This window comes from Suricata suricatta, chromosome 5, assembly GCF_006229205.1.
Source record: "Suricata suricatta isolate VVHF042 chromosome 5, meerkat_22Aug2017_6uvM2_HiC, whole genome shotgun sequence".
Classification (NCBI taxonomy): domain Eukaryota; kingdom Metazoa; phylum Chordata; class Mammalia; order Carnivora; family Herpestidae; genus Suricata; species Suricata suricatta.
The window spans coordinates 102,440,402-102,465,904 of NC_043704.1; the positions used below are offsets into that span (position 1 = coordinate 102,440,402).

At 38.9% G+C, this 25,503-nt stretch overlaps 1 protein-coding gene, 1 long non-coding RNA gene and 1 pseudogene across 2 annotated transcripts in view; 1 reads left to right on the top strand and 2 right to left on the bottom strand.

The window, feature by feature from the left end:
* The first annotated feature begins 13,790 nt into the window (after window positions 1–13,790).
* LOC115292065 overlaps window positions 13,791–25,503 on the top strand; it is a 62,736-nt gene continuing 51,023 nt past the window's right edge. The window contains exons 1-2 of the long non-coding RNA XR_003908782.1: window positions 13,791–13,843; window positions 16,293–16,350. This is a non-coding gene — a long non-coding RNA (uncharacterized LOC115292065). The remainder of the gene's footprint in view (window positions 13,844–16,292; window positions 16,351–25,503) is intronic.
* On the bottom strand, window positions 21,131–21,223 carry LOC115292992 (annotated as a pseudogene).
* Window positions 23,922–25,216, bottom strand: ARL14 (ADP ribosylation factor like GTPase 14). The gene has a single exon (XM_029939962.1). The coding sequence runs from the start codon at window positions 24,989–24,991 to the stop codon at window positions 24,413–24,415; it is 579 nt and encodes a 192-aa protein (XP_029795822.1). The 5' UTR covers window positions 24,992–25,216; the 3' UTR covers window positions 23,922–24,412.

Genomic DNA, 25,503 nt, shown 5'->3' on the forward strand with positions numbered 1-25,503 from the left:
TCAGTTGAGTGTCTGACTTTATTTCAGCTCAGGTCATGATCCCAGAGTTGTGAGATGGAGCCCCGAGTTGGGCTCTTTGCTCCATGCTGAGTGTGAAGCCTGCTTGAGATTCTCTCTCTCTCTCCCTCTTTGTCTCCCTCTGCCTCTCTCCCTTGCTCATGCTCTCTCGCTTTCTAAAATATAAATAAATTAATAAGTTAAACTTTGCCATCTTACTAGTTTCTTCATTTGTTAATGAGTGGAATACATTTTTGACACTTGTTTACTTTTGTAAGAAAGTCAAAGTTTTTAACTTTGAAAATTGTACTTTGACATAGAGCTGTTGCAAAACTTAAATGATAAAAAGGATTAATATGGGTCCTGGAATGTGGTAGGTATTGAATGAGTGCGAGCTCTCCCTTAGCAACTGAGAAAAGTCTGGGAGATTCAAGAGAAGCAATCTCTCAGGGACTCTCTTCCTTGCCAAGGGAGCAGGGTACCCCAAAGCAGTTGTGTTATACACTAATTCTTTCCTTTATTCTCTTCCTGCCTCCTCATCTTTCTTGTTCTTGTCTGTTACTAAGGCAGCCTTCTTAACTGAGAATTTTAAAAATGTCTTGAATTCCTCTGCGTTGAGAAGTTGAAACTTTTAAGCATATCACCCCTTTCTTCCACTATAAAGCTCTAGTTTGCTTTTGCCTTCTTCCCTACCTCAAGAATTCACTCCTGGTCTAGCTAGCCAGCCCAAATCTAAATCTTCTTATTGGTCTTCTGCAGTGACCCCTTGGTTACAAAAAGTCTCCTTTTATTTAGCATTTTTTTCTTAATCTCTTGCACATAGCTTTATTTAAAGTTACAAGGGTGTGCCTGGGTGGCTCAGTCGGTTGAGTGTCAGGCTTCAGCTCAGGTCATGATCTCGCGGTTTGAGGGGGTCGAGCCCCGTGTCAGGCTCTGTGCTGACAATTAGCTTAGAGCCTGGAGCCTGTCTTCAGATTCTGTGTCTCCCTCTTTCTCTGGCCCTCCCCTGCTCACGCTGTCTGTCTCTCTCTCCTTCTCTCAAAAATAAAGAAAACTAAAAAAATTAAAAAAATAAAGTTACAGGGAAAAATTTATGCTAAGTCCAGAATGTTGGTAAATTTGAAGACAAGTCTTGGAAAGCTTTACTCCAGTGCAAAAGCAGCAAATTCACGCAAGATCTCTGAGGTGGGGGTGAGGGGAGAATTAAGTGAAGGGACTATGCTCTTAAGATATTCAGACTTTCAAGAAAATTAAATTACCCTTGACCTCACTGGGATACCATCATTCCTAAACTTATAAAGAACATTTACTCACTAACATTTTTCTAAATATGGTGCCATTTTCTAGACAGGTAATGGGTATTAGGACAACACTTGTTATGATGAGCACTGGCTGTTGTATGTGATGAATCACTGAATTCTACTCCTAACTAGAATTTAAATTAAAAATTGAAAATAGGGGCACCTGCATGGCTCAGTTGGTTGAGCATCCAACTTGAGTCCGGGTCATGATCCCATAGCTCTTGGGTTCAGGCCCTGCGTTAGGTTCTGTGCTGACAGCTTCAAGCCTGAAGCCTGAAATTTGAAAATAGATGAATAAATATAAATAAAAATGGTGCCATTTTCCAGAAATTAATATGACCTGAAACAGGAATGAATTCGAGCATTGATAGACCGGTGTAATAAGCATAAGGTGTGACTTCTGCACAGATTGAAGTGGTTGGAAAGAAGAGGGAGAAAGAATCAAGCCACCTAGAATCTGGAACCTATGGAACTTTTTACCTTTGATAATAAGAAACAGATCCAAGAGTTTGGGAGGAGGCCGGTGATTTGGGGTGAATGGATAACAGAGATAATTCATTTGTTTAATCCACCATTTGCACAGCCGGAAAATTTTATTTTTCAGAAATTTAGTAACACGTGTTTTCCAAATGCCTTTTAAAGTAAAATGTTCCATGCCATATCTAATTCTTAATGACAGTAAAAATTAAGTTTTATTTTTTCTCTTATCTTCAGTGTGTTAATTCTGTCTTTGATACAATGATTTTTATAATAGAGTAGTTCTATTCATAAGATATTGCATGAAGACATGTACCTGAATTCCACACATAAGAAAATTGGACCACCCTGTGGTAATTGCTGCCACCCTGTGGGAGATTGAAAGAAATTCAAGACGCTGTTACCTCCCTCAATTCCTTAGAACACTCTGATTTAAACATTTACGAGTCATTCATCCTTTCATTCAACATTTACACTGTGCCACGCCCTGGCTAGCCTCTGGGGATGTAAGACAAGTAAGACACAGCTGTGCCCTCCAAGTATGTGGAATGCAATTGTCCAGATACAACGTGCTGTTAAAATACTGCCCCAGGAGGAAGCACTCTTCTTTTGAAGGAGTAGTGGAGAAGCCCAAAGACTTTCCCAAAGAGGTATAATCCACAGATTCTGGGATAGCCAGGCTGACTATTCATCGTGGCTTTCTGTTATGAAAATAATTTCCTGAGCAGGATTTTTTTTCTGCCCATCCCTGCTTGTTCTTTCTCATTAGCATAAAAGGAGATAAAGGAAGATGGGATGCTGACCAGCCTCAGACTCTCAGAGACAGTGGAGTATCTTTCCTTTGCCTCTCTGGAAACATTCTCCACCCATGTGGACTCTCTCTATTCCCCTCTCTTGCACACTGACTTCTAGTTCCATTCAAAGCACATTGGTGGTGAGAAAGCATTTACAGGAGATCTGCAAAAGGAAGAAGAATTAGATCTCGGTATTTATGCCTGGCTTCCCTTTCATCCAAGGAAGGATTCCTCAGTGAGAGGTCTCAATTTATCCGTCCCTTTCAGACCCAGAAGTTGTAACGGGACCCACCTGTTACTAGTCCAAGTGTGCTGCACTAGTTCTTCTGGTTTTCCTATATTCTGCCCACACCTTTGTAAATAATGCCGTCAAATCATCCTAATTTGCATGTGTCATTGGTTACCCACTTCTTTGACTGACAGAGAAAAATTCAATAAATATATGACTGAATATATGAATTTTATGTAAATGAATGATTCAATAACTGAATGAGTGAAGGCATAAGTAAATGAATGAATGAGTGCTAGAATAAATGTGTGAGAACTGAATACAGACATTTGGAGCATATTAATATTTCATGCATGAATAAGTTCATGATTAAGCAAATGAGTGATACCCATGTGAAAATATGAATGGAAGCATAAATAAAAAATGAATTCATAAAAACATGAATTAAGATAATTTCTAAACAGTCTGAAAGCTTGACTTCACCATCTTCTCAGAGATGTTCTTTCCAAAACAAGCTATTATATGGAAATGTAGTTTAGAGAGAGGCATTCAGAGACTGGGTTAGGAAAACAAGATTCAAGAAAGTTAACATCTAAGGAAAAGGGAAGATGCTAAAGGTAGAGATTTTCTTAGAGGAGTAACAACAACAAAAAGATAGAGTAGAAGGAATAAGTTCCCTTTCTCTAGAGGAAGTCAACATTGGCTCACAGACTCCGAGACAAAAGCCATGGGATAGGAACCCAGCCAGCAAATACTGCCATGAAGATCAATTAAGCCATGTATGGAAGAGACAGGGAAGAATTTAATTGCCACATTTGGATAATGAAATATTTTTCTTAAAACTCAGATATCATCCATTAAAGTACTGGTTCATGTTGCAAAAATCTCTTCTTAAAGGACCACTGTCATTAGTATAAGGTCACTAATCTAACTCACTCGTTCTGAACATGAGACACTGGTCAAGATTCAGAGCTGCTGTATTCATGCTGAAACATTCAGGGAATGGAATTAGAAGCAATTTAAAAGTCATAAAATACCAAATGGTAATCTAAGCCGATGTTTCTTAACTTTCCTTTTCCCCAAGTTTAAATTTTTATTTAGTAATTTAAAAAAGAGATAATGGAACACATCCATATTTATAAGTGTAGTTCAAGAAGGATACAATTTTCATGCTAGAAAGCTTAAGTAAATTCTGAAACATATAAAAGCTATCATTCAAGAAAATGGTCATGACTTTTGCTCTGAAAGTCTCATTTCTAGGAATTTTCTTAAGAAAAGAATCGCATAAATATAAAAAGATGCAAGGGCAAGAATGTTCACTGCAGCACTGTTTATATAAGTTTTAAAGAACTTAAGTGGTCATTAATAGGAGACTGTAAAGCAATAAATAGCTAGTAATAGGTAACAGTTGGCAAGCATTGATCTAAGAATATACTAACTCTTTTAATCCTCACACGAATCTTAAGAAATAAGTACCATGATTATAACTGTTTTAGAGATGAGGAAACTGAAGCACAGAGAGTTCAATTTGCTTTCACAAAGTTAGAAATTGATAGAATGAGCAGTTGAACTCAGGCAATCTGATGTAGTGTCAAAGCTCATAAAACCATGTCATACTCCCTTTATATGATCAAAATTCTCAGATAAATTTATCTTCATTGATAAGGAAAGATGCCTACAGACCACTGATCTAAAAAAGTAGGTTCCAGAACAGCACATACAGCCAGATCCCAGGCATGTACAATTATAAACACAAGCACAAAGAGATATCTGGATGACTGGTCACCAAAATGGTAACTTTTTATAACTACTACATGTCATCTTCACAAAATGATAGAATTAGTGTCACAAAATTAAACATCTTAGTTGGATGTCCATCTACCTTACACCTAGGAACACCAAACTGTTTCATTCATTGTGATTGATATTGTAGGTTGAAGCCCCTGACTGCCATGCTTGCCTTGTTGCAGTAACTACACCATTTTGCCTGTGACATGTACGTTCTGTCTACTAGCTCCTGCCATTCCAGAATCTCAACACCCCCACTGACATCAAGAAGTTTCTGATTCAAAATATCAACTCTCCAACCTGCAGAGAGCAGTGATTACCAAGCTTTTTGCTTAAAGGCCAGTGACCTCTCTCTAATGCATTTAGTATTATTTTAGTAAAGGGAGTGTCTAGTCTTCCTGGGGAACACAGTTAGGTTATGAGTTCTTAGGCCTTGCATAATAAATCCATTCTAACACTCCTACACCAAGAACCAATTCAATACCATGCCAAGGAAGTTCTGGAAACTCCATTTCCTGCAGGCTTTCATCACGTTCAGGGTTTGCATCATTGCAGAAAACTCTTAGAACCAGTTGCAGTGTCTCTGCTGGACTCCATAAAGTTTGTGTTGTCCCTCCTTGTAAGGGAGGGAAAATATTTTTCCTTTACCCTTCTAAGTCCTTGGCCAAGACCCATAAATATCAGTCTCATATTTTATGTATATATGAAATACATATACATAAAATACGTATATAAAGGCCAGGACCCCTGGGCCTTTGGGATATGGATTTTTTTAATGTTTATTTTTAGTTTTGAGAGAGAGAGAATGACAGAGACAGAGCACAAGCTGGGGAGGGCACAGAGAGAGCAAGACACAGGATCTGAAACAGGTTCCAGGCTCTGAGCTGTCAGTATAGAGACCAACACAAGGCTCAAATCCACAAACCCCAAGATCATGACTTGAGCTGAAGTCAGATGCTTAACTGACTGAGTCACCCAGGTACCCCTGGGATATGGACTTTGAGGACTTGATGTTGGATATCCAGTATGAGTCCTGAAATGCAGATGGCATGGGGACTGTTACAGAACTTTACCACCACCTTCTTTTATTTATGACTCAGGGCAAAATTCACAGAGCTGCCAATCAAGGAGGGATTTAAACCACATAATAATAAAAATGATAAAAATTAATAATAAAAATAATTAATAAATAGCAGCTAATATCACTAACTAATAATGTAATTTTTAGTATTAGTGTTTAATAGGTAATACTATTAACAAAGTGGCTATTGTTCTAAGTAGCTCAGGTAAGACTGACACAAAATGCTGTATGAAGAGGTCTCCGTTGGAAGAGCAGACCATATGTTCTCAGAGGACGTTGGAATGGAAAGAGATTATTTGGGACTGGCACACCTGTAGCAGTTCCTTCCAGTCACTGGGATTCCACTTGGGCCTTAAAGGATTGACGGGGTTTGGAAACTGCCGGCGATAGGAGCCTCTCTTTCCTGATACACCAGACGCTTTCCAAGGACAAGGCCTGTATCTCCTGCTTCCCTCTTCCCTGCTACTCTGCACTCTAAATTGTATTTCTTGAACGCAGAAAATGTTTTGATCCTTTCTTGGTGTCTCACCAAGGCCCAGAAAATGGGTATTGAACTAACCCTGCTGCTTGCTAGGGCCCCTTCATTTGGTTAGTAAACATTACTAATTCAGGGTAAAATCAGACAAGCTGTGACCACATTCATCAGGGCTGTGGTTTAATATTTCCCTGGCACCAGACTGGGGCTTCGCCTTCTCCCAGGCCAATACTCGGGAAGGACATGTACATGTGGAGGGTGAAGGCAGTATCTCTTCTGTGGAAGCCTCTCATAGAGATCAGAGCAAGATACATTTACAGTATCACAGTACAGTGAGGGGCAAGGGGAGGACCCAGGGCTTTGCAGAAGACACTACTATGGCTCCTTATGCTCTGTAGCATCCAGCCATCCTCAAATTTGGCCAGGCTCTTAATTGTCTGCTTATACTAATCAAGCCCCAGTTTCGTTTTGTTCTGTTTTTTAAATTTACCACTTTAATTCTTTTTTTAAATGTTTATTTATTTTAAGACAGAGTGCCTGCATGCGAGAGTGAGCAGAGGAGGGGCAGAGAGAGAGGGAGAGAGAGAATCTCAAGTAGGAATCTGCACTGTCAGCGCAGAGCCCAATGTGGGGCTTGATCCCACAAACCATGAAATCATGACCTGAGCCGAAATCAAGAGTCAGATGCTTAACTGACTGAGCCACCCAGGTGCCCCCAAGTCCCAGTTTTTAATAATAGCTGCCCTGCAGAGTCATGTGGAAAATTGAAGATTATGGATATAGAAATATTGTAGTATATAATAAAGAATTAAGAAGTAAAAGTTACTACAGTAATTTGTGTCTGGAATAGAATAAGTAGCTATGACTGGTGGAAGTGCAATGCTGTGCCCAAGAATGAACACAACAACAACAAAGGATCATTTAGGGCCAGAGGTGCTTCTGGCACCCACACTTTCATAACGGATTGAAGAGATAGCTTCTAGGGCTTTTCAGGGCTCTGGGAGCTATGAACACAGCCCAAGCATTGGGGAATGCCACTGCCTTCATCAAATTCACAATGTTAATGTGGGGAGCCTGCTGCTATTGATGATATATCTGTACTCACCCACCCCCTCTCCACCCACCCCTCAACACTCTGTCCAAAGTGGTGCTCTGATCCTCGGTATACATTTGCCTTCTAACCCCAGGACTGTTCTGAGAAGGCTCCTGGTATGACAGCCAGAGGGCTTGGGCCCGGAAAGCAGAGAGAAAGTGTGCACCTTAAAGGGCCCTCAGTATTTAGAGAGATTCACATACCTGCCTTTTCAAATGTCCCCCTGGTTGTTTCTCTTCTTCCAGCTTTTCACTTCCTGTAGGATGCAGCCCGGAACAACCCACCGTCCAAACCCCTGCTCCCTATGTGTGCTCTTCCTGAAATTCTTCCTCATATTACGTCTCCGTGTAGTCCCCACACACAATTAAGGCATTGATGGGGTTGAGGACACACTACCCCCAAATATGGCACCTTGGCATGTTAAATACCTTCAGGTGAAAAAATTTTTAAAAAACAGTAGATGCACGAAGGTCACTCTGACCTCCCATGTTCCTTCCCCTTCCCTAAAACAGGTGATAAAACTCCTAAGTGAAAGGCATCCTCCCTGTACCAGGAGGAGGAAAGACATTCTTATTACCAGAGGTGGTTATTTGGAGCCAAGAGATCTGTACAAACAAAACTTGTTAAACTCATCCTTATCTTCCTACTTACTTCTACACTATTTACTACCCTTAGCCCAGTCTCCTTTGTCTTGGCAATTCTTCATAAGTTTATTGTTTCTATGTCTAAAAGATATAAAAGCTTTCTGCTCTGGTCACTTATTTGGATCTTCATTCTCTTGTGAAGGTTCCCATGTACATGTACATGTGAAAATTCAGTAAGTGTGTATGCTTTTCTCTGGTTAATCTGGCTTTGCCAGTTAAATTTTCAGACCCAGCCGGGGACTCCAGGAGGCTTTGAGGAAACATTTTCTCCCTTTATTGCATCAGAGAGTAAATAAGAGGGAGATGTTTTAAAGAGAAAATGTCTGGAAGGGGTAAAACAGAACAGAAATGGTATGCTGGCATCTAGGGGAAGGGATGGGAGGCTTTTCTTCCCCATTTCTTTCCTTCCTTCCTTCTTCCCCAAAGATTAGTCCTCATTTGGGGTAGGAATTACCTAAGATTAAAACTGTGAATTGGTTCAGGGTGCTAAACATCTTGTCCATGTATCTCCAAGAATTTAATGCAAGAGTTGTATTTTATTCTACTGAAACAAAAATCCATTATCATTCTCTTTCTCTTGTTCTAACCCTCACCCTTTTTTTCTAATCATTTTGCTAGGTTTCCCTATGGCAAACAATGTATATTTGTACATATGTACAAATTCCTATGTATACAATTCATTACCTATAAAATTCATATTTGCCAAAGAAAAAATGATTACTGTAAAAATTTTTTTTGCTGATCTGAATATATTTACATAAGTATATGTTACTGAGGAATACGACTGTTGGATATGGATATACTAATGTTTGGGTTGCTAAATAAAAGCACAGGATTTCCATTTAAATTTGAGTTTTAGGTAATGAATTTTATTAGTATGAATATATGTCAAATACTATAAGAAAAAGAGGAATAATGGCTGTTGGGTAGGCAACTATACTTCCACCTCAACAAGCCAGGTTTTACTCTGATTTTTCTAATTCCACAGGAATAAAATAGTTTCAGGACATGGAATAAGATGAAAGTTTGGAGGGTTTTTAAGCATTACTTTTATTACTCATTATAGGGGAGGAAAAAGTTTTCATTGACCCACTTAGGGTTCCTACCTGAATCTGCAGATGAAAACTACAAAGATAGAATAACAGGAAAAAAGCATTCTAGTGTATTCAAGGTAAGTTTTACAGGACATGGGAGCCTTCATAAGGAAATGAAGATCCAAAGATGGGTTGATTCTGAGTATTTGAGTATTTTTATGCCAGGCTGATGAAGAGAGGGTAGTCATGAAGAAATACGACAGGTCAGACTACGAGGTAAATGTTGTAAACTATGGGAAACTTAGCAAGGCCTGTTCAGTCAGATTCTTCTCTATGTCCCTTTGTCTTCAGAGATAAGGATGTTCCTTTCTGGGTATAAGGAGGGAGATCTCTCATGAGGGTTTTATGACCTGTTACAGCAAAAAAGAGGTGAGTGGGGTGTCAAAGTGACTTTCCTGCTTCTGCTGTTTTCTCAAACTCCTTCAATTTAAAGTATTCAATGTACTAGCCGCACCTGGGGGCTCAGTTGGTTAAGTATTCAACTCTTGATTTCAGCTCAGGTCATGATCTCACCATTCGTGACACTGAGCCCTGCATGGGGCTCTGCACTGACAGCACAGAAACTCTGCTTAGGACTCTCTTTCTCCCTTTCTCTCTGCCCTTCCCTCCCTCTCAAAATAAAATAAATAAAATATTCAATATGCTAATGTGCCATATTTTGGTGTAGTATATCCTGAATCTTATCACTATCCGAGACAATCCTAAGCCGTAGTTATCACTTGCACTTCTGTAAGAATACCACCAGGTCCAACTGCCCAGAAGGGAAGTAATCTGACCACATTATAACTTTTTTTGAGGCAGGAATGGTGAGGCTGTGCTGACATCCCATCACACTTGCTTATATCACTTTAGGCAGATTCAATTATAATAACCAATCATAACCTACTTTCAGGATACTGAAAGTCATATTCCTCCCTCTTTTCTCATACAAAACTAAATAGCTAAGCAAGTATAACTCTTGGATATAGAAGGACACCTTATACAAATTACAAATATGATGTGTTTTCTTCCCTATTGCATTATCATAATTTATCTTTTGGGACAGGGTCACATAGACCTTGGTTTGCTCAGCAATCCACTTACAGTTCGTTCTACTTTTTCTGCAAAACAAAAGAAGAAGCCTTAATGTGGGAAAGGGATGTGTTTCCAATAACACCACGCAAGGACATAGCTGTGTGAATAAAGGAGAGGGTAAAAATTCTTGAAGAGTTTTAGAGGTAGAGTCAACAGTTTGATATGTGATTAAATAAGAGGAATAAATTGAGGAAGATATCGAGAATGATGCCAGGCTTCTGGGGTTTGTAGGTGAAAGAATGGTAGGGCCATCACTGAGCCAGAAAACAGGCGAAGAGAAGCAGGTTTGGCTTCTATGTAAAAGATACTGTAAAGGTGAGATCTGAATTTCATTACTTTTCTCTGTTGCATATTCCTCTTCCCTTCATAAGCTTTTCCACATTCTAATAATTTTATTGAGCAAACTACTTTAAATTTTAGTTTATTTTGTCTTTAGGAAAACGGATATCTATATTTTCCCATCCGAGTTTTTTATCCATCTAAGATTCTCAGTGTTCCCATAATGAAGTCCTATAAATCCCAAGACATGAAATTTTAATCTCCCTGTTGAAAACCTACCTCTGTGTTTTGGAACCAAAATATAATGAATGTGAAGATAGGATTTGGGATAAAGAGGATCAATACCTTTACTGCTTTGCAGGGTAAAGGAGGCTGCTGCAAGCCCACCAGGAGAAAGGGGCTGGTGGTGGTTATAGCAAAACCTGGGAGGGGTTATTAAGGAGCTAGGGGGTTTTGATAGGAATTGTATACTACTGTCAGCCTCATCTGTCATGTCTTCAAGGTGGTACTGGGTTCCTGAAATGAAAGGCTAAGAAGGGAGAAGGGGAGGTTTGCATAAGAGAGGAAAAACATTACTTAGTTTAAAATCAAGCTTCATTGAAGCAGCCATTTTGATTTTTGTTCAACTTTTATGCATTTAAGCAGTTTCAACCCTACTCAGCTTTGTTGGGGTGAAATGTACACTTACCTGTTAGGGTATCTGGACATACTGAAAATAGCTTGAACATCTCCTGCCCCCACCATGAGCCTGAGTCATGATTAGTGTCCCATAAGTGATTGCTGAGAAGTAAATACATTTTTAAAAATATCTCATTTAGCTTTAATGTACAATTCTAAGATTTACTAGAAACTTCTTTGTTCTTAATCACCTACTAGTACCAAAATTGATTTTGATGAAGTATTTAAGGTTTATTCTGGTTTTCTTACTTAAATAATGTTGCCCAATTAGTCATAATGTTATCTTTTTATAACAACACTACCAACAGAGGACTATGGCACAGTTGAGTTTAAAATCTGTTGGCTTCTTCGAGGGGGAAAGGGGGTGATGGTCATGGAGGGGGGCACTTGTGGGGAGGAGCACTGGGTCTTATATGGAAACCAATTTGACAATAAACTATTATAAAAAAACCCAATCTGTTGGCTTCTTGAATGCAGTAAGATCCAAACTGAACTTTACAACCCTTGATGGTTTGGCTCTTATCTCTCCTTCCAGTTAATTTCATTTATGTTCTGTTCTCCAAAACATGTCCTGAATATACACAACTGCCTAACGTGCCAGTTTCTCTCCTTTTCATCTACTCATATTCTCACTTTACTTGTATTGAAGGACCAAACTCAAATGTCACCTCAACTAGGTTTTATTCAAAATCATCCAATATCCAACATCGAGCCTGCTCAAAAACAAAAGCAAATAACTAAAGAAGTGAGTTTTTTAATGTTTCTTTCCAAGAAATTTAGATTGGAATATCACCCCAGAATTCTTCTAGATTACAACTGACTTATGCAATTAAAAGAAGAAAAGACTTCTAGAATCCTTGAAAAGAAAATCTTTGATAATATCCTTTGGAAATTAAGCTCAAACATTCTTTCACTCCTTTTTTATGTACAAGAACCAGATATATTTTGTAAACAGATCTCCCCAAACACTTGTTTTAAATTATTATACATTTTGTTATGACAATTAACCACTCAAATTAAATGATGAAGCTGAGACTAAGGAATAAATAATGTGCTAAACTCATTAAGTGTTCTACCAGCTGAGAATATACAGTGGTAAACAGTGTAGATCAGAACTTTTCTTCTTGAACTTACATACTTTCATTTTAATTGGAGGTGGTGAAATGTCAGTAAACAAATGGGTAACTGATATATTAAAGTAATCATGTTGTACAGAGATTTAAAATTTTAAATAGAAAGACTGAGAATGGAAGATCTGGGGGAGCCTCTCTAAGTAGACAATAGTCAAGATGAGATCTGAAGATGAAGACTGCAAAATTCAGGGAAAAAAAGCATTCCAAGCACAGGGTTCTGAAGCACAGTAATGAGACACAAAATGGTAGATGAGGTAGGTAAAGAACTACACATAGATCAAGTAGTTCTTTGTAAGCAAGCATAAGGAGTGTGGACTTAACTCTCCCAGTAATGGGGATCCAGTTGGTAGACTTTAAGAAAGGGAGCAACATAGGGGAGCCTGGGTGGCTCAGTCGGTTGAGCATCCGGCTTTGGATCAGGTCATGATCTCGTGGTTTGTGGGTTCAAGCCCTGCTTAGGGCTCTGTGCTGACAGCTAGCTCAGAGCCTGAAGCCTGCTTCAGAGTCTGTATCTTACTCTCTCTGACCCTCCCCTACTCATGCTGTCTCTGTCTCTCAAAAATAAATTTAAAAAAAATTAAAAAATAAAAAACAGAAAGAAAGAAAGGTAGCAAGATAGAAGCACCTGGGTGGCTCATCTGGTTAAGCCTATGACTTCGGCTCAGGTCATAATTTATCCGTTTGTGAGTTCGAGTCCTACATCAGGCTCTGCACTGACAGTGCAGAGCATGAAGCCTGTTTTGGATTCTGTGTCTCCCTCTCTCTCTCTGTGCCCTCCCTCCCTTGCTCACACTCTGTCTCTCCCTCAAAAACAAAGAAACATTAAAAAAAATATATTGTTTTAAAAGAAAGGGAGTAAATAATCTAGGTTATACTTTTTTGCTGTTTGTTTTATAAAATCACTTTGGAAGCTGTGTGGAGAATGGATTTTGGAGGGGGGTGGTGAGGCCAACTGGAAGGCAGGAGTAGTACAATTTGCAGATGACTTCAGCTCAGCTACAATCGAAAACGGAGAGATTTATCCAATTGGAAGTTGAGTCAATAGAATTTGAGGACCACTGTATAGAGGGGAGATGGGAGAGGGGGAAATTCATTTTAAAATACTTTTTATCCTCTTTATGTGGTTCTTAGGATTCTTTGTAACATCATACAGGTTCCTCATTAATTAAGGAGTTAGATTCTTTGACACGTGCTGATTTCATATTTGTATGTTTGCACACAAATATATTATGTGACTTTACCTTTTAAAAACAAGCCATTTTTAACAGATAAAATGGGTTTAAGAGTGGATAGGAAAAGAGTACAGGCAACACGTGTATACAATACATTAAAGAAGTTTGGATTAGAGATCATGTTCTTTTATTACCCCTCCTACACTGCTCTGGGGAACTACCCAAACCTACTGCGTGCTGTCTCCGTGCAATCATTAGGCATCGCATCCCCTGGGTCCAGATAAGCCCGGCTAAGGAGGCCAAAGCCTCGGTCACGACACGCTGTCGGCACGCGGACACCAAGCAAGCCCAACCCCCTTCCACATCCGCCTGCAGCTCCGCCCCGCAGCTCCCGACAACCGACCACCTCGAGGAGAGAGCAGGCGCGAGTGCTGGCGTCAGCGCGCCGCGGAAGTTGGGACGCGTAACGTCAGGTGAGTCAGGTGAGACCCCGAAGCCAGACTGGTTTTTCTCTTCGCTCCGGTCCCGCACCAGGTACACGGAGGGAACATGCCGTGATGTCATCGCACCCTGTGGGCCTCACCCCGACTTGGGTTCATGGGCCCCCCCAGCCAGCGTGAAGGGAGGCCTGGGTCATGCCTTCGTGGTGCGTGCGCGGTCTTCTCACGACTGTCAGAAACCTCACAACCCTCAGAGTAGGTAGTATTCACCTTTTGAAGTGACTTTTCAAAGTCAAAGGACCAAAGGCCCGGAGAGGAACTTGCACAAGGTTACACAGCAAAGCTTTATTCCAGAGAGTCCAACCATTCTCTTCACCACAAAAAGAGCATAATCATATCTTACTCATGACATGTTTTGAGGTACTGCATGTAGAGTACCTTACAACTTTCTCACCTTTGGTGAGGCTGGCCATCCACCCCAGAGCCAGAACCAGTTCTGCTTTCTAGCTGAATCCCCAGGGCTTCCACCCAGAGGAGAAATCAAAAGGGCTGAAGCCAAGAATTGCGGATCTTACCCAGGTAAAGTTGAGGTCAGAATGTAGAAGTCTCAGCTTCCGTCTACCAGTCACACACGCAGGTGTCCATCCGAATTTGCACTTCCTCGCCCAGTTTTTAACGTAGTCCACAGTTCTGTGGGTATTGGCAAGGGCTGTATTCCTTTATGGGGCTACAAGGGAGAATCTGTTTCCTTACTTCTTCCAACCACTAGAGGCTGCCTGTATTCTTGGCTTGTGGTCTCCTTATTCCATCTTCAAAGCCACCAATGTTGCATTTCTCTGAGCATTCTTCCATGGTCACATCTCCCCCTAAGTCTGAACTCAGCTGGGAAGCTTTCTCCGATTTTAAAGATCCATGCAATTAGATTGGGCTCATCTGGATAATCCAGAATATTCTTCCCATCTCAGCATACTTAATCACTTTTTCCTTTTGCCATGTAAACTAACATATTCACAGTTCGAGGAACTAGACAAGGACATCTTTGGAGGACCATTATTCTGTTTACCACATTCCAGCGTCTTTTCTTGCTCTTCTCTCTAGCTTGGCATTTACCCTTCAACATCAGCCAAATGCAGTCTTTCCTCAGAAGCACCAGGGGTCTCCTAGGAGTAGGGTAACCATATATGGTCCAAACTTAGACACTTCCAAGAGTGAAAGGGAGTATTACTAACATTTACACCATGCCAGCAGCTGTACCCTGGACTGACAAGACGTGGCAGGATGAAATGGGCATGTGAGCTGTGGAGACCATATCCTGAGTTGGAGCAGATTTATGATGGATCTCTTAGAGATCAAGGAGTGTTGGGAGACTTAACTTTCCTCAGAAAATCTGTCCTTTAGGCTTGAGTTGGGATTTTATCTGGCTCAACAGACTAAACAGGATTTTTTTTCTCTGTTGTTTTAACAATATATACATAACTATAGAAACAGTATAATGTTTATGTTAAGGACATTAAATTTATACCTAGTTATATATTCCATATATTCCATGTATTAACTCCCAGTTTGACATTTGTGTTTTGATTTTGTTTATGATGAAGCCTTCTTTAGTGGGTAATTACAATACACCTTGTAGCTACATGACAAAAGATAAAAAATAATTCAGAGTTAGGGGATCTGCTCCTATTGGACTAGTCAATAGTGATTTTCAGCTTTGCCAAGAAAGGGGGGGAAACCACATACTAAAGTAAGGATCTTGTTACTTTTTCTTTATCTGATTGAGGCTTTCCACTTCAAAGTCTGTTAATCCTAGATCGAAGATAGAGCCAGAAGATATTTCAGGAAATCACCTTGTGATCTTATTATACAAACAAGTTAAGTGTTATTCCCAAGGTGAGTTCTTACTTTGCAATTGCAAAATAGTGGTTTTCCAATTCTATCATGTCCTCTATATTTTTCTGTAAAGAAGAACTTTCCTCTCCCCCACCCTACACTGTTTCTTTTCCATCTTCTTGTATTTTTATGAATATCATAATTACAGCTTTTGTATTTATTTATTTAATGTGTTATATAATTCGTTACCATCTGTATTTTTTGATGCTCAAATGGTCTCAGATTTGGCCAGTGGGAGTCTCTGTAAGCCATTTCTGTAACCTTTGACTTCTTTCCATCGGCCTTTGAGATTTTTTCTTGTTCCTTTCCACAAGATATTTCAGGCTCACCTGGTACTTGACCTGCCCTAGATCTGAACTGTCATTTCTCCAAGGAGCTCTGGTTCCTTTCAGTGAGGTATAATATTTAGAAACCAAGATCTGGGCTTTAGGTGTACACATTGCCGCTGGGGTGTCATTGCCACTTGATCCTTTTAGTTTTCTGTTGGCATGTCCCTCTTTTCCGTTGTTTAGTTTGGCTGAGTAGTATTTCACTCTGGGAATACACCTTTTTTTTTAAGCCAATCTCGTATGTAAGAACATTTAGGTTATTTCCAATATTTTGATATTACAAATAATGTCACAATGAATAACCTTGTACATATGTTGTTTCAGATTTATGGCTTTGTATCTTCAGGGAAAATTCCAACCAGTGAGATCCCTACGTCAAAAGGTAAATGTAAATGTAGCTTTAGTAGATATTGCCAAATTCTCTACAGAAGTTATATCATTTTGCATTTCGACCAGCACTGGATGAGATAATCTTTTATTCCACAGTCTCACCAACAGAATTACAGAATATGTTATCAAACTTCTATAAATTTTTGCAAACAGGATAGGTGAGAAATGGTATCTAAATGTAGTATTAATTTGCATTTCTCTAGTAGTAAACCTGATGACTTTTTCATTTGTTTAGGAATAATTTGAATATCATTTATTGTTAATTGTATGTCTGTCATACATTTTTCTATAGAGTTTTTGGTTTTTAAAATTTTTTAAGTGTTATTTTATATTAGGAACATAAGACCCTTATCTATGATATACTTTGCAGAAATAAACTCCCAGTTTGATATTTGCCTTTTGATTTGGTTTATGTTTGTCACAATTTTCATTTTTATGTGGTTGAATTTATCAATATTTTCTTTTATTCTGTCTGTATTTTGAGTCATAGGCAAAAACTACCATAAATATTGGCATTAATTTTTTCCTGTCATAAATTATTTGAAATCTACAAACTTATTTACTTATTTTGATATCTTCAACACATAATACTGTAGTCATCAGTCTCTAATGACTCAAAGTTTTACACCTCTTTTTTCCTTCTTTTTAAATAATTCACTTAGAATAAACTGATTCTAACATTAAAATTTTTTTAAATTTTTATTATTTTATGTAACTTTTTAAATTGTTTTTTAGAGAGAGGGAGAGAGACAGAGCATGAACAGGGGAAGGGCAGAGAGAGAGGGAGGCACAGAATCTGAAGTAGGCTCCGGGCTCTGAGCTGTCAGCACAGAGCCCAACATGGGGCTCGAACTTGTGAACCACAGGATTAAAATCTGAGCCAAAGTTGGACAGTTAACCAAATGAACCACCCAGGCACCCCTGATTCTGACATTTTAGAAAGCCATTTGCCAGTATCTATTGAGGCATAAAACTATTCATCCTTGAAATATTATCCTAGGGGAAAAAATCCTAAACCCAGCATCTAATACAGTGTTTGGTACTTATTAGGTATTCAGGCATAAATACCTGAATGAAGGAAAAAATGTGGGAAAAAGTATCAGTATTCACATGAAGGTGTTTGTTGCTGAATTAGTTACATGTTAAATGGGCTGCAACCTTAAAAAAATAATACTAGAGAAATTATTAAGCAATGGTATATCTACTTCATTGAAAATAATGTTACAGTGGGGCACCTGGGTGACCTAGTCAGTTAAGCGTCCAACTTTGACTCAGGTCATGATTTCACAGTTCATGGGTTCGAGCCCTGCATTGGGTTCTGTGGTGACACCTCAGAGTCTGGATTCTGCTTTGAATTCTGTGTCTCCCTCTCTTTCTGCCCCTCTCCTGCTCATACTGTCTTTCTCCCTCTCTCTCAAAAATAAAATATAAACATTAAAAAAAGACATTAAAGAAAGAAAATGTTGTAACACTGAAAATTGGTTCTAAAAATATATAATAATATGATAAAGATATATATATATAACATGTAAATGTGATGAGAGATGAAAAAACCAAATTACAAAATTATCAAAAAAGATATATTGAATATATACATCTACGAAGAAAAAAAAGACTTGGAGGAAATTCTTATAAAGAGTTGTATTTTCCTATTTTCCAAACTTTCTATTTCTGAGGAAAAACTAAGATTTGTTAAATAGCCATTCTCTGCTCCATAGCTGTTCTTAGACTCTGAGTAGAGAAGTGGGAGATCATTTGAGAGTAAGAAGTAGGCCATGGCCTAAGAGAGAATTAAACCTTTGCACAGAGGTACAGGGTGGAATTCTCACCAAACAACTGACAGCAAGGGCTTGGTTGTATACAAAAGACCACTGTGAATGCTTTCCATGATTTTAAGTGGCTGGATGACTTTGAGTCTCAGATCTTTTCTCTGTAAATGAGGGTAATGACGGTACTACCCCAAAGAGTTAATGCAAAGATTAAATGTGGAAATACATATGAAATGCTTAGAACAGAAGCAGACTTACAGTGCATGCTCAATACATGTTAGCTGTTTTGTTTTTTGGTTTCTGAGTGTTTTTCTTAAATTATGAAGACTTGGTTACAATATGCTCGTGTGTCTGTACATTGCAATATTTCTGGGCTTTAAAAGGATTTCTTATTACTTTAGATCAGTGCATTTGAAATGACAGTTTTGGGGACATGCATTATTCATGCATGTTATGTTATAGGCTATGATAATTAAATAGCTCTTTTGAAAATAATGTTTTTTACTTAAATATAAAAATGGCACACACTTGGCAAATTTTGGGAAATAATGAGAATTATAAGGAATTCTAGCCATCTAGAATGCAACCACCCTAACATTTTTATGTGTATTATATTTTCTACCTAAGTTTTCTACCTAAGATATGTGGGTTTTATTTTTACAAATTAGGGTTAGTGTATTTTTACATAAGATTAAAATTTAAGATTATTGTAAAATGTATCTTTCATTTTAAAAAGGGCAGAAAAATAACTGTAGATGATAAGGCTTATCTTATGGTAAATAGAGGATGGTATTTTGTCACTACAATCTCTGATGATCCCCTTTAATAAGCAACTACAGTAGAAACATTGAACTTCAGTGGAAAAATACTTTCAAAATGTTTTAAATTGAATGAAAATCCAACCTGACTTAGAAATACAATATCACCTATATGTAACTTGAGGAGGGATGTATGAGAATCAGTTTATTGTACTAAGGCTTTCTTCTTTAACATAATAATGAGTATGGACTACCTTTTTATATACCTTTCACTTTTAAGGCATGCAAATTTTCTATAAATTCAAAATTTAAGTCAAAAAGATAAAGAAATACTGTCTTAAATTTAAATACAAGTTGCAAAAATCAGCCCAAAATCAGGGCACATACACCCCAATGTTTATAGCAGCATTATTGACAGTAGCCAAAGTATGGAAAGAGCCCAAATGCCCACTGATGGATGAACGGGTAAGAGAAGATATGGGGAGTGTGTGTGTGTCCACACATACACAGTGGAGTATTACTCGGCAATCAAAAAGAATGAAATCCTGCCATTTGCAGCAATGTGGCTAGAACTAGAGGGTCCTATGCTAAGTGAAATAAGTTAGTCAGAGAAAAATAATATGACTTCACTCATATGAGGAATTTAAGATACAAAAGAAATGAACATAAGGGAAGGGAAGCAAAAATAATATAAAAACAGGGAGAACAAAACAATAAGGGACTCTTAAATACAGAGAACAAACAGGGTTGCTGGAGGGGCTGCAGGTGTGGGGAGGGGCTAAATGAGTAAGGGCATTAAGGAGGACACTTGCTGGGATGAGCATGGGGTGTTGAACATAGGGGATGAATCGTTGGAATCTATTCCTGAAACCATTATTGCACTATATGCTAACTAATTTGGATGTAAATTAATTAATTAATTAATTTTTAAAAATATTTAAAAAATCAGCCTAAAATCAACATCATATTTACTATATCATAATCTATTCAAATAACTTTGGAGCATGACACTCTCAATTAGGACAGAAAGAAGTAAAAAATAGTTTTGAAATTTCCTGAGTGGGTTTATTAGAGACAGTGATTCTGAAAATATTTAATTGTGTTGTAGCATAGAGCAAATGAGTAAAATATCTTCTGTAGGATAAGGGATACAAATAGGAATGAGGAAGAGAAGGAAAAATCCTATGGTATGGATTCAATTTGGAGGTATCAGTATTATTTTAAAATATATATATTTCATTGCTTTTTCTACTGAATGGGCCCATAAACAGTGTTATCCAGTAACAATAAGCACAGCTAACTTCGTTATTCAATTTCTAAATACCATTACTCAGTAAAAAGGTTAATTCCAGGTCCGAGGCGCTAAGCAGGGGAAGTGCTGCTTAGTCACAAGGTGACTCAGTGCTCTTCCAAACAAGGAAGTGCTCAAAGACTAATGCGGACATATCAACAGAACACAGCGGCTAGCTTGAAAGGGCTTCTTCTGGGCAAATTTGAGCATCAAAAGAATAACAAACAAATGATTTATAACAGTGTAAATAATAACACAAATTCCAGGAACTTTCTCCACCACTGCTCCCTTCCCCCCTTCCTGCCAGATAGTCTGAGTAATAGGTATAGGTGGGGTTTGAGAGTTTACATTTTGAGGCAGCTTGCAGGTGCTGCTGAGGCTGCTGATCCAGGGACCTCAGTCTGAGTAGCGCTTGATTATAAAACTTTGAATTTATTTTTTATTTTTATTAATATAACTTTTTATGTTTATTATTGATACAGAGAGAAACAGCATGAGTGGGGGAGGGGCAGAGAGAGAGGGAGACACAGAATCCGAAGCAGACTCCAGGCTCTGAGCTGTCAGCACAGAGGCCAAGGCGGGGCTCAAGCCCACAAACTATGAGATCATGACCTGAGCTGAAGTCAGACACTCAACTGACTGAGCCACCCAGGTGCCCCAAAAACTTTGAATTTGAAAAAGTGTCTATGAAAAGGGTGAGAGAGAGTGAGTGAGATTGATTGGTTATGAAGGAGCAGAAAAAGAAAAAGGTGTTCTTTTCAGAAGAATGTCAGCTAATCAATGTACAAGGAAAGATAGAAAATCGCCATTTTGTACTTTCCAGTGTAATAACTGAGTCAGGAAGGGATCATCAGTGGATGCTAAAAGCATTAAGAGAAAGGCTTCGGGGAATAGGATATTCACATAGTCTCAAAATAAACTTCTCATATCAAATTACTTATTAAGAACAGAGGGGAAAGTTATATTTTTACCTTGGGAAATCTATCAGACACTATCATAAAGGAAGCAATACTACACTTGATCTTAGCCAAAAGGCCGAGAAGCGATAATAAAGGAAGCAATAAAATTTAGCATCATCAATAATGGGACCAACTGACACTATGTGCCTCCTTATGGATGCCATGGGAAGTAAATAAGCTGTGAAATATTCTTACCAAAAATGTCTAACCTGAACTTAATTGAAAAGGAACAATCAGAAAAATTCAGACTGTGGGACATTCTTTAAATGATCTTGCCTGGAGTCTGCAAAAATTTCTAGGTCACAAAGAACTAGCAAAAGGCAGGGAAAATAGTCTAAAAGAGTGACATAACCAAATGCAGTGAGTCTTGGATATGATGAGTTCTATAAATAAATTCTATTCGGGGAAAATTTGATTATGGACTATTAGATGACATTTAGTTAATGCTTTAACTTTTATGTGTAATAATGGTATGGTTCTATGAAAGAATGTCCAATCTAAAGAGATAAATGATTGCATGTATGTGTGTGTGTGTGTGTGTGTGTGTGTGTGTGTGTGTGTGCCTGTCTGTCTGTCTGTCTGGAGAGAGGGAGAGAGAGGGAGAGAGAGATGGAGAAAGAGCCCAAACATGGCAAAATTGCTAAAATTTTGCTGAAAAGTACACCTGTGTTAATTGTACTCTTCTTTCAAGTTTTCTGAAGACTTGAAAATTTTCAAAGTAAAAAGTTGAAGAAAAACTAAATTCCCCTTTTGTTTCCTATTCTGGAGTAAGTCAAATGAGGGTCCTAAAATGAGTAGAGAGACAGGTAAGAGGGCATTTATGAGGAAAAGAAGCCTGGGAAAAGGAGAGTTTCAGGACACATGGGAGGAGCAAGAAGCATGATCCTAATTCAGGGTAATTAACAGTGGTGGTTGTAACAACCTCCAAGTCTTCACAGTTTAACACAATAAAAGTTTATTTCTTGCTCAAGTCTCATTCTAGTCTGAGATGCAGAGAGGTGAAGTAAACTGTGTAAAAGCCAAAACAAGTGACCAACCAGAATTCCCACCTGGTCGTGGCTCCAAAGCCTATGTTCATTCCAATCCAGCACACTGCCCCTAAGGATCCTGAGGTTAGAAAGAGAGTGTTTGGGGTCCAGATCTGCCATTCGTTTATCTTCCCATTATTGGATCCATATTCCATCTCAAGATGGAGGCTGAGGCCCTGACAAGACCTCACTTTATGGTTCAGACCATTCATTCATTCATTCATTCATTCATTCATTCATTCATTCATGCTACAGATACCTTTTAAATACCTTTTATGTCCTAAGCACTATTCTAGGATACAACAGCGAACAAGGTCCCTGCTCCCATGAAATTTACCTCCTAGGGAGGGAAGAAACAATAAGTAAATGAGTATAAGTGATATCCTTTAAAGTTATGGTAAATTCTTTGTAAAATAATAAAGCAGGGGAAGGGTCGGGAGTAGCAGGGATGAGGATTGTTCATTTAGATAAGGATTCAGGGAAGGCCAGTGCATATTTGGTTGGAGATATGAAGGATATGAAGCTGTGAACCATCTGAAGACCTGAAGAAAGCATATTCTGAGCTGAGGAAGCAGCAAATGTAAGGGCCCCAAGGTTGTAACAAATTAGGAGTGATAGAGGGAAGTGTGGCTGTCAGGGAGTGAGGTGGGAAAAATAGGAAGCAGGGACCAGATGGGGTAAGAAATGAATAGAGAGAGGATTGTAAGGCAGGGCAGTGATGTGATCTGTCATTTTTAGACCTCTCCTGTTTGGAGAATATAGCCAGCCAAGTGAGAATTGGTGGTGGTCTTGTAGATGGGGATTGAGAAGCAGCCAGAAGGGAGATGTATTTGGGAGGGAGAGCTGACAGAATTTGCAGATAGATGTAAGAGATGAGGGAAAATAGCTCCTGGGTTTTTAACCCAAGAAGTACTCTAGCCAGTCCTATTTGATTTATAGGAAAAAAGAAATTTAATGGTAAAAGTGCATGTACCACATCATTGTTAATCATTGTTGATAATAATTACATTTTTAAAATATTGGAAATCAGAGGGCTAGGCTTATTTTCCTCTGTGACCTTAAGATTTGAAACCCCTGGGGCTGCTGTCGGAGCTTGAGGCCTTCTTCTTCTAGCCCAAATGAGCTTTGTTAGAGGTGGGGCAGGAAGAAAAGTGTCATCTCTTAGGACCAGGACCTCCCTGGGCTTTCTGAGCCTCTCAGGGGAATTCCAATTCAATCTCTAGTTCCTTCTCCCCTCCCCTACAGTTGCTCTGCAAGGTCTCCCAGTGATGGGAACTTCCAATGACTAACCTCTACCTTCATGTGTCCCCAGGAGTTGGGGGACCTTCTTAAACACTGCCCCCCGGCATGAAGCACTTCATGTTTCCCCAGATCAGAAAGAGTATCTCCTGTTATAACATAGTACTTATTGCCCTGTTCTAGCTACTAGCTTTATGTTGTTTCCTCTTGTGTATTGCAGTCTCTGAGATAAAAGTCTGACTCTGTTTCCTGTTTGATCAGTACAGTGAGCTGTACATATATTCCCAAGTAACAGCTGTAACAACGGAAACCAGACTTGGGGCTTATAGCCTCAAGCTGAGTGATAAGCCTAGGCCTTGCTCTAAACTCTACGGTGCTGGCTACCCTGATCCCCAGAGCTTTAATATATAAATTTCTCCCTATGCTAGTGGGCAATTACCAGCCTGGAGTTCATTGTTTGACTCACTATAGGAAATTCCCAGCAATAGATTTCAAGAAGTTGGTAGGAATCCGGGGGAAGAAAAAAAAAAAACTTTATTTAGGGCATAGAGATTTACAAAATGTTAACATCAAACTTTTTCCCATAATTTAAAGTTTATTTTTTGCTTGCTATTCCATAGGAGCATGGTAGAAATTCAAGACTGTAACAGCTGGAAACAATCTGAAAGAATTCTGACCCTATCAGCATTATACATAAACTTTGTTCTAGTAGTCATATAAAAATAATAAAATGGTAGTTTATTTGGTCCCAAACATGATTATTCTGATTCATCCAACATGCACAAAATTATAAAATTTTCATTCTCAATTATCATTACCACAAAGTTCACTAACATGCCTGGCCAAAAATAATATTTTCTAGATATGATTCTAAGTTATTTAGCTGAATTCAGGTGAAATAACATATCTTAGGAAAAGTGTGCTAACTCAGCAACTTGCTTTTCTCACTCAGCATTGAAAAAGAAAATTACCCTTTTAACTTCGCCACCAACTCTCTCACTGTTTGGACCTCAGTTCTGCTTGAAAAATGCCAAGGTGTCTCCTCTTGATTTCATGTGGCTTTTCACAAATCCAGTCAGTTTCCTGAGCCCCTCCATCAGCCCATCCCCTGTGACGGCACAGCAGGGCTGCACATACCAGCTCCTGTCACTGCACAGCTTCTTCACTCGGAACATTCTGGTGACGTCCTCGGCAGACAGAGCTCCAGGCACATCTTGTTTGTTAGCTAATAAAATGATAGGCACATTTTTCATGTGCTCATTCTTCAAAATGTGCTTCAGCTCTCTCCTGGAGTCTTCTAGCCGCTGTTTGTCCGTACTATCCACGACATACATCAGCCCGTCCGTGTTCTCACAGTAGTGCTCCCACACGGTTCTCATTTTCTCCTGTCCTCCAATATCCCAGACCGTGAGCGAAAGACTGTTTTCCAATTCGATCATCTCCACGTTGAAACCTATTGTTGGGATGGTCACGATATCCTCAGTAAGCTTCAGCTTGTAAAGGAGGGTAGACTTCCCAGCTGAGTCAAGTCCCAGAAGGAGAATCTGGGCTTGCTTGGTTTTGGGGTTTTTAGAACTCAGTAGACCCATCTTAAGAGTTTTTTTTCTTCTCTTCAAAGAACTTTTCTTTTGGGCAAGGAAACGTTTATTCTCCAGGTCTCACATGAAAATAATAGGCGGAAAGAAGATAGCAAATGCTTCATGTTATATTTTAAGACTGGGAATTTGTGTGCATTTATGTTGAAGCTTATCAACTTGACTCTAGGCAAACAGCATTTTATTTGCAGTCCCAGCCAATCCTGAGGAGTCTGGTGTGAGTAAGCAGCTAATGTTCTGGTCACTCAAAGAGGAAATTCTTTGGGACTGAGGAGGACATAGGAGGGGGTAGCTGGGTGATGCCACAGCTCATTCTCTCCCAAATGTTGGGAGTCTAGAGGTAACTGAATGTTTACAGCAACATGGTTCAGTAGTAGAATAAAAACTTCACAAGTGGTGTAAAAGTGGTTTATAGAACTTCTCTAGTTATTTGAACATTTATCTTATCCCAGTTGTAAATGAGTAACCAGACTTCTGAAGTCATGAAGAGTTTACCTCACACTGCC

Excerpts from the sequence above, each read along its gene's own strand:
- ARL14 (XM_029939962.1), bottom strand. The coding sequence starts at position 24,991 with ATGGGTCTACTGAGTTCTAAAAACCCCAAAACCAAGCAAGCCCAGATT.